General features: G+C 41.5%; 1 protein-coding gene across 1 annotated transcript; it reads left to right on the forward strand.

Annotated features, from left to right (window-relative positions):
• On the forward strand, window positions 8,569–9,361 carry LOC8085843 (E3 ubiquitin-protein ligase RHA2A). Its single transcript, XM_002446176.2, has one exon. The coding sequence runs from the start codon at window positions 8,724–8,726 to the stop codon at window positions 9,069–9,071; it is 348 nt and encodes a 115-aa protein (XP_002446221.2). The 5' UTR covers window positions 8,569–8,723; the 3' UTR covers window positions 9,072–9,361.

Here is a 9,608-nt window from a genome sequence, read left to right on the forward strand (position 1 = left end):
GACGGTGGCCAAGGTACACGACCTTTCGACATTTTTTCAAAAATACACAGTCAAGGTCTTCATAACAATGTGTGCATGCATTATATCCCTTGTTTGACTGGCCTGAAAGATTACTCAGAGCTGGCCAATCATTGATTGTTACAAACAGCAATGCTCGCAGGTCAAAGTGCTCTTGTTTGTACTCATCCCACACGCGAACTCCTGGTTTGCTCCATAAAAGTTGAAGTTCCTCAACTAATGGCCTAAGGTAGACATCTATGTCATTGCCAGGTTGCTTCGGTCCTTGGATAAGCACCGGCATCATAATAAACTTCCGCTTCATGCATAGCCATGGAGGAAGGTTGTAGATACATAGAGTAACTGGCCAAGTGCTGTGACTACTGCTCTGCTCACCGAAAGGATTCATACCATCTGTACTTAAGGCGAACCGCAAGTTTCTAGCATCATTTGCAAAATCTGGGAATTCTCTGTCTATCGCTCTCCACTGGGATCCATCGGCAGGGTGTCTCAGCATATTGTCTATCTTACGGTCTTCTTTATGCCATCGCAACAACTTTGCATTGTCCTTATTTTTGAACAGACGTTTTAATTGTGGAATTATAGGAGCATACCACATAACCTTGGCTGGAATTTTCTTCCTATGACGTTCTTCACCCTCAACATCTCCAGGATCATCTCGTCTAATCTTATACCGTGATGCCTTACATACTAGACATGCATCCAAATTCTCGTATTCCTCCCCACGGTAGAGGATGCAGTCATTAGGACATGCGTGTATCTTCTGTATTTCTAATCCCAAAGGGCAGACAACCTGTTTTGCTTCATACGTAGTGGTGGGCAATTCGTTGCCTTTCGGAAGCATCTTTTTATGATCTTCAATAACTGCCCAAATGCCTTGTCAGATGTACCATTCTTTGCCTTCCATTGCAGCAATTCTAGTGTGGTACCCAGCTTTTTTTGCCCCTCTTCAGCGGTGGGATATAGCGATTTCCTGTGGTCCTCTAGCATGCGCTCGAACTTGGCTTTCTCTTTATCAATTTCACATTCTCTTTGTGCATCACGGATGGCATCACCAAAAGCATCATCGTCCCGATCATCTTCTGCCGCCACCTCTTCTTCATTATCTCCCCCCATTGCAACATCATTGAAGCCACCGTACTGAGCAATAATATTGGCATGGTCCAATTCTTCTTCTTCTTCTTCTTCTTCACCTTCATCCATTATAATCCCGCTTTCTCCATGTTTGGTCCAACAAATATAGTTTGGTACGAAACTAGACTTTAATAAGTGTGAATGAAGAGTTCTTGAGTTAGAATATTCCGTCAAATTCTTGCACACGGCACATGGACAGTACATGAAACCGTCCCTCTTATTTGACTCGGCCACACTTAAGAAATAGTGCACGCCATTAATGAACTCTTCGGAGCGCCGATCGGCATTATACATCCAATTACGTGTTACCATCTGCATTAAATATAACATATATATTATGAAAACCATGCACAGATATAGTTTCTCATCTTATTGCACAACATGTCTAAGATACATAGTCGATTAATTTAGGAAAGCTTGGCTACAACAAATACAATCGCAACTAGCACTAAAAAAACAAAACTAAAATGCACTTAAGCAATATAATTAGTTCGCGTCCGATCCCAACTATAATAGATAGATCATTCGCTTGATCAACATCATTGAACTCCTTTCGTCGGCTCACTGCCTCACCACCTTCAGCCTCAACCACCTGTGCAAAAGATTTCTTAATGTGTTCAATGTATTCTTCCTCCCAGTACCAACCTGTACATCCACCGGTACCGTCCCACTGAAATTAAAAGAGAGAATCAAAAGTTTAATTAATATCATTTAAAAAAATATGCACATATATAAGCAAATGTCTGGAAATAACTCACATTACGATCTGGACACTTGTAGAATATACGACCCTTGTTTACTCCCTCTTTCGACACTTTGTATTCCATCAAAATCTTCTGCCCACACTTGCCACAAGTAATGAGAGGGAGTTCCGGTCGGTATCGCTTTTGAACCCGTTGAGAGACCGAAGACCCGGTCACGGTTGCCATCTACTATCCATACTCAATTTTTAAACAATTATAAATTCCACATTTAAACATGTATGATACAATGGACATTATATGTAGTAATAAAAATAAATCAAGTGATATTAACAAACCAATTAATTTGAACTATCCTACTTTCTAAGATCATAAAAATATACTATAATTGATTCTTGCAAACTACATTAATACTAGGTCAACCATGAAATATGATATATATATATGGATACTAATTCATGTGAAATGATTCTAAATAACAACGTGGATTTGAGCTAAAAATAATGGGAACATCACAAGCCAAAAACAACATGAAAAAGACAAGAAAGACAAAAGTTAGTCACCTCCAAACACGAAGAAACGATGACGGAGTCGAAGAAAATCAACAATGGGCGTCGGAGACGAAGAACAAATGAGGAAGAAGAAGCTCCAAGAACAACAATGGTGAATGGTGCTCTCGGTTTCAAATGGGCAGAGAGGAGGAGTGATCCGGCCTATAAACCGGACCCTTAGAACCGGTTCATAAAGAAAACCGGTGCTAAAGGGTAACACTTTAGCACCGGTTTGTAACACAAACCGGTGCTAAAGGCTTTGCCTCGGCCCGTGGCGCCGACCGGTGCTAAAGGGGACCCTTTAGCACCGGTTGGTAACACGAACCGGTGCTAAAGGGTCTCTGCCCCGACAGCACCTGTCAGTAGCCGTTGGACAGGACCCTTTAGCACCGGTTCGTGGTACGAACCGGTGTTAAAGGGGTCTTTAACCCCGGGCCGCAAAAAGGCCGAGGTTTTTGGCCATTTTGGGCATCGACCAATGCCTCATTCTCTAGTAACTACTTTACCACTCACACACACAATTCGTTGTCATATATATACTTCCTCCGTCTCCGGATATTAGACGCAACTGCTTTTTCAGTGAGTCCCACGATACAAGAGGCACCTGACTTTTCCGATGCATGCAACAACTAGTGCATGCACAATTTAGTGCGGATTGCTATACCTCCTCATTTTACTCCCATTCGTTAGATGAGCTCCGTCAAATTTGCATCTGCATGTAGGCATGCATGGGAGTAACTCGGTGTTTTGGCTAACGGCACCGTGAAGAAACGTTGCATGCATTGAAACGGAGATGGAACCCAATAGGAGCATGCGCTAATTAATTAATTTGCTCCTTAGTCATTCTGATTTTTGAGTTGCGCCTAATATGCTAACACGGAGGGAGTGCTGCAAACACTCCCATTAGTAAAACAAGAGCGGCACTTGAGTTGTCTAGGAACATTGACAACACCTTTTCCTTACTATATACTCTATCTGTTCGAAACTGTAAACTATTCTAAGAATCTTGGAGAGTCAAAACATTTTTCAAGTTGGACCAAAGTTATAGAGAGAAATACTAAGATTTATAACATAAAGTGAGTGTACTATGAAAACATAATTAAAGAAAAATCTAATGATACTTAGTTGGTATTGGTACCATAATAATAATAATTTTATCTTATAAATTTGGTCAAATTTAGGATAGTTTGACTCTCTAAAATTCTTGAAATGACTTACAATTTAGTATGAAGGGAGTATAATATATGTATAGAATATATTAATATATGTATATTTTCTCAGTCCCATAAGACAATGCATTCTAAGAATTTTAAAATAAATTAAGACAAAACATAAAAGACGTATGTACCTTTATTTTATTTTCTAATCAGACACTATTATAAACGAGTTTAATTGTGATTGGTTGATAAATAGAAAGTATTTAATGTGAAATTGGTTTTTGTCCTCTAGAATGTATTATATTTGAAGATAACTTTTCAATGCTAAAATATACTATATTTCAAGACGGAGGGAGTATATCCATGACCGGTGGAGAAGCCTGCACAATCACAGTGAGAAATTGATCCTAGATATTTTTTGGTATTCTAGCTGCATTCACACCGCATCAGTGTACTTCTGTGCAATAAAAGATGTAATATCACGAGTGTCACCACCAGTTCGATTCCACAGTGGCAATCTACGAGCCGGAAGTGTTAGTTACAATATCGCCGTCCGCTCATTCTATAACATATTGTGAATAGCTAGTGATGTATCCCTATCAGGTCAAGCCACTACACAATAGTGATATTTTGCATACTACTGCCGGTTTTCGTTCTCGCTCGTCAATAATCTTTTCCGACATTGGATCCACGTAACTATCACAATATTATCACCACCATTGATCCTAACTACCGCCATTCATTCTAGTTATAAAAGTAGTGTCCTAACACCTACAGCCAACGATGAGATCCCCCATACCGATCGATTTTGTATGCAAGATACCTCTTCATAAGGTTTTTGCCACTTATAGTATATATCCACATATTAGACTCTTTTATGGGAGAGCGTCCTCCATATATATATATTTGGTTATGCATAGTTAAGATAATGCACACGAGTGGTTCAAGAACAATATTTTTGAAGAATGAGTTGACACCAAAGAGTTGGGTGTTGTTAGCAATATAATGTTACTTGGCGCCCAACGTCGTTGTTGGACTGCATTGAGCCATTGGTACAGAGATGCTCATCATGGCTCCAATGGTTGTTGGTCTGCATTGGGATAGCGGTAGTGTTGTTAGCAATATAATGCTACTTGGCGCCCAACGTCGTTGTTGGACTGCATTGAGCCATCGGTATAGAGATGCTCATCATGGCTCCAATGGTTGTTGGTCTGCATTAGGATAGCGGTGGACACTTGCTCATCACATGGACCAAACTATTATCGAATCTGGTTGGCTCTCTCCACCCCCTGTAGCATTCTCTTCCACCTCTAAGGCCCAACTTGGGTGCTACAAGAATGATTGTTAGATGGCCATATCATAATTAGGTGGTCATATTATAATATGTTTGTAGACTTCGATTGTATCATTAACCTAGTTGGTAAAATATTATGTGTTTCTAGTCTTTATACTGTGTTTGTAGACTTCAAATGATTTTCTATTTTCTATGGTTTAAATTCATTTTTGCGCGGCATATATCATTGTCGGTTTACAAATTGCATCGAAGTTTTCCATAATCTTTTAGAATTATTTTGAATAATTCTAGCTACAAACTTGAATGGAAACACAATATATAGTTGAACGTTTAGAGCCTCGATACAATGTAGACAATCACAAATAGCACTAAACAAAATAATTAGAAATAGAATACACTTCAAGAAAAAAAAGGATTATGCCTCTAATTTCTACTAAAAGAGACAAATTCTTTGGCAGTTCTTCATCGATGGGCTTCTTCCGATTTACCTCTTCATGCACATTAGGTGCACTCTCATCAGCCTCGTCAACCAATTTTTTTTACAACTGAACATATTCTTCCACCTAGTACCAACCTTCACATCCACTAGCATCCCTACTGAAATTAGAACACCAAATCATGAACTTCGAACCAAAACTAAATGGGATGAAATCATAATAAACACATCCAACAATACCTAAACTTGCAATCCGAACACTTGTAGATGATGTGGTCATAGTTGCGGCCTTCTTTCTTCATATGAACTCCAACACAATGTGCTGCTTAAACATGTTCCACGTAATGAGCTCCGGCCTTAGTCACTGATGAACTCGATGTGAGGCTAAGGACCAGGATGGGGATGCCATCTATATGGCGTGGACACCTCCCTTAAAACTAGTTGCGACAAGGGAGACAAGGATGGCAGATTGGGAATGAATGGGCTGAGCATCGATCAAACCAAGTACAAATTAAGAGAAATAAAGGCTTGGACCATATATCAATGCTAGATCAAAACAAAACTTGGCAGTGATCTAAGTGCATTACTCCCACTTGAATCGCTTACCTCGCAGTGATATAGGTTGTCACTGTCAAGCTAAGATGTTAACCAGCCACGACGCTCTTTTCCTATATATTAGAAATTTATGTTCCCTGCCCGGTCTGTGTCCTTAGTGCCACCATCTATATCCACAATGACCACAAGAGCCCTAAGAGCAACACTGTTGATATTAGTTACGCACACGAAAGAATCTACAGAAATAATCCGCAAGCGCACGGATATCGGTGAGCACTTCATCTGGGAGATAAGTCCAGAGTATCGTATTTATATTTTTACCACTGGGAGAAAGCGTGCAAAAGACTAACCTTGGTCTTAACTACTACCCACGGGCTGCAAGACAAGATAGTGAGATATGAGCGATATAGAGAGAACTCCTTCGTCACTCATCTAACCTATGGTAAGCTGTGTACATATTATTCTAAGGGGAGTAACTAGAGAAAAGAGACACATCAGAGAGTGCTTAACCATAGTACCATATATCCTACCTTACCTCCTGACGGGACATGGATTACTGAGACCCGAGAGGATTGTCACTTCCACCCCCCAAAAGGCTACCACAAGTCCGGCCAGATAGGGAGTATCTACGATTGTTCCTAGCCCAAGCACCACGCCTAAACTATGAACGATTACTCTATTCCCAAGCGCAAGCGAATAAAGTAAACTCATAAACCAAAAAACAATAAGAACATTAACTTACTAGTATTAGAAGTTGAATTGCCGAATGATTATAGAACCAAGCCTCGGGTTAGGAGACTTGATCCTGAAGATACGAAGAAGAAGGCACCGACAGGCCGGGCTTCCTCAACTGCTATCTTCACCCTATACCCTCTCAATCTCTCTTGTTGCTATCACCCTAAAGAGATAGATCCACTCGAGGGAGCCCTCTCTGTCTAACTCTATCTGGAAAATATGAATTAGGGTTTCAGAGTTACATCTCAAGGGGGGCACCCCTTTATTTATAGCCTCCTAGGAATCACCACAACCATTGGATCAAACTTACTTAAATTGCGCTTAAGATTAATCCTCAAAGTCGGTGGAGGCTGATCCGCGAACTTCACCCCGATTGGTGGAGATAGTGGGGCGGGCGCCCTTGCCCTTCTGGGCGGCAAAGTCGGTGGAGGCTGATCCGCGAACTTCACCTTGGTTTCTATTCCTTTACAAATTTTTGTAATCTCACCTCATTTTAAATCAAGATGGCCTAGTTAAAAAGGCTTTTTCTTAAATTTTATTTAAATTGCTTAAAATATATTATGAAGTTAAACTCATAATATGTCCAAAATTTAATATTAAAAAGATTTCAAAATACTATGTTTTGACTATCAAAATTTGATTTAAAATAATTTTAAAAGGATAATCTAAAGATAGAGTTCAAGTGTGATATGTTTTAAATATAGATTAAATGTCCACTTTAAAAATTAGCTTATTAAAGTTTGGGAAATTTTAAACCACCGCCACAACAGCAAAACCACCTAGAAAACCACTTTGAAAATGTCGAGGGGGGCACTTTATCTGGTTTTAAAAGTTAAGTATATACATTATGTGGATAGTCTTTCCAATTCTGCGACTAGTTTAGGATAAATCGGCTTTTACTTATACTCATTTAAAAAAGTAAAACCTTGTGTAGAAAATATTTTTTTATTTTTATCTCTCCTTTCTTTTTCGGCCAGGTCTATATTTTGCCCATCCGTTTCTTTGCCCTCCCTTCCTTTTTTTTTTCCTCGTCACCGGTGCCTCCCATTCCTTCTCTTCGGCCTCGGCCCAGATGCATCAGCCCAGCACCAGCCGCGCTCCCAGCCTCCTCCTTCAGTTGGACGGTCCAGTAACTGGCGTGCAGGCCACACCACCATAAGCCGTGCTACCTTTTCTCCGGCCAGCCAGGCACTCACGCTCCGCACCTCCCTTTTGTTGGGCCACGGCTCAATGGCCAAAAAAAAAGGCAGCTGCCTGGCCGCCTCTCTCCCTTGCCTGTCTACCACCGGCACCGGGACCGCGCGTCAGCCTTTGTTCCCCAAACTGACGCTCGTCGAGGACGAGCGAAGCCGTTGTCAGAGAATGCCGCCGTCCGGTTCATCGAGACGTAGACGCTGTACATCTTTTTCGACCACGGCAATTGTAGATTTAGCGCCGGATGTCATCACCCACGCGTGCCACAATCTCGTCGTCCTCTGCTCGAACTCCCGCTGCCGTCGTCACCCATCATTTGTCTTGGGCCGATGGTTGGTGAGCACGCCCCCAGTCCCCACACGACCCTCTCTCTCCTTCAGCTAGCTACGGGCACACCGTGCTGCCGATGCCCCTGGCCACGCGCTACTGCGCTAGGAGCCTGTAGAAAGGCTCGATGCAGTGTCTGCATTTGGATGGCTTGATCAAAATCTGACGGTGGAAGAAATGAGATGATGTGCATCAATTGCAGGCTAGAGGTTCCACCAAACATTCGTGTTCAGAAAGGTCTCGTTTTCTACAGGACTGCAGTGAGAGGAAAACCATAATGTTCTGCACACAACATAAAATGAGCTATCAGTATTAGGTAATGCTCTTCCATCTACTTTTTTGCTAGCTTAACACGACATGCTGCAGTGAACGTCAGCCTTTGTGTGCATCACCTGCTTTATCCTTGCTTTGGGGAAAAGAAAAGAAACATTGCAGTGTAGGTGCACCAGCTACCAATGTGGATCTCTCAACCCACACCAAGATTAGCAACCACTCCTCTTAGTCTTACCAACAAAGAAATATTGTGATCCCTGACCACGGAACAACACCCCTGATCGACAACCCATTCCACATATACTCAGCGCCCACACTTAGCGCTAGTAGCTAGGCGCTATACCAACCATGAGCGACCTGTTAACCTACATTTCCAAGGTTATGTGCATCAAGGCAAGATCGGAGGCAACACAGGCCGGCGATGACGGCGGTTGCCCAGCGGATGAGTGCCGCGTCTGCCTGTCAAAGATTCGGCTCGCCGAGGCTACCCGGCGTCTGCCATGTCGGCATGTTTTCCACCGGGACTGCGTCGACCGATGGCTCTTGTCCTGCAAGCGGACCTGTCCGCTCTGCCGAGTTTATGTGACCGATGGGAACAAGCAGCCGGTGGCGGCGAAGCACACCAGCCGTGAAGCACAGGCACTCGCCGACGACCTGGTGATCTGGTTCTCCACCGTGCTCGTCCCCGGTTTCTGATGCCAAATCCCCTCTTTTGTTCGCTCGATCGAATGCTTGGTGTGTATTCTTTTATATATTTCAACACATGTACGTACCTATGTTATACTTATCGATCTTTAGAACAGTTTTTAGAAAATGTGTGTATTGTAGCATCTTGTTGGATGAATTTTATTCGAACTTTTGCACTTGGAGCTGATTACTGCAAATAAGAAGTCCGAGAAAATGTTGTCGGCATTTATTGTACTATATATGGTGTTGTTTGTGTGTACAAATGTTAGCATAAATGTAGTTTGTTGCACGAGTGTTCACTGATTCGAAAAAAAATAGCGTTTGTACTTTTGGGTACTTTTTATTTTTAGTTGTTGTTCAGTTTAATATGAAAGAAATGAATTAGTAGAACTAAATATATGTTATTAAGTGCAATACTACAATTATATTTTGTTTCAAAAAGAATACTAGCTATATAATCTATAACTCTTATAATCTTAAACGCCACTAACTCTTATAATCTTAAACACCACTAACTAGATTTATAATGTTAAACCCCACTAACTA

This window comes from Sorghum bicolor, chromosome 6 (assembly GCF_000003195.3).
Source record: "Sorghum bicolor cultivar BTx623 chromosome 6, Sorghum_bicolor_NCBIv3, whole genome shotgun sequence".
NCBI lineage: Eukaryota > Viridiplantae > Streptophyta > Magnoliopsida > Poales > Poaceae > Sorghum > Sorghum bicolor.

Bases quoted from the DNA above. Each gene is read 5' to 3' on its own strand.
- LOC8085843 (XM_002446176.2), top strand. From the start codon at position 8,724: ATGAGCGACCTGTTAACCTACATTTCCAAGGTTATGTGCATCAAGGCA.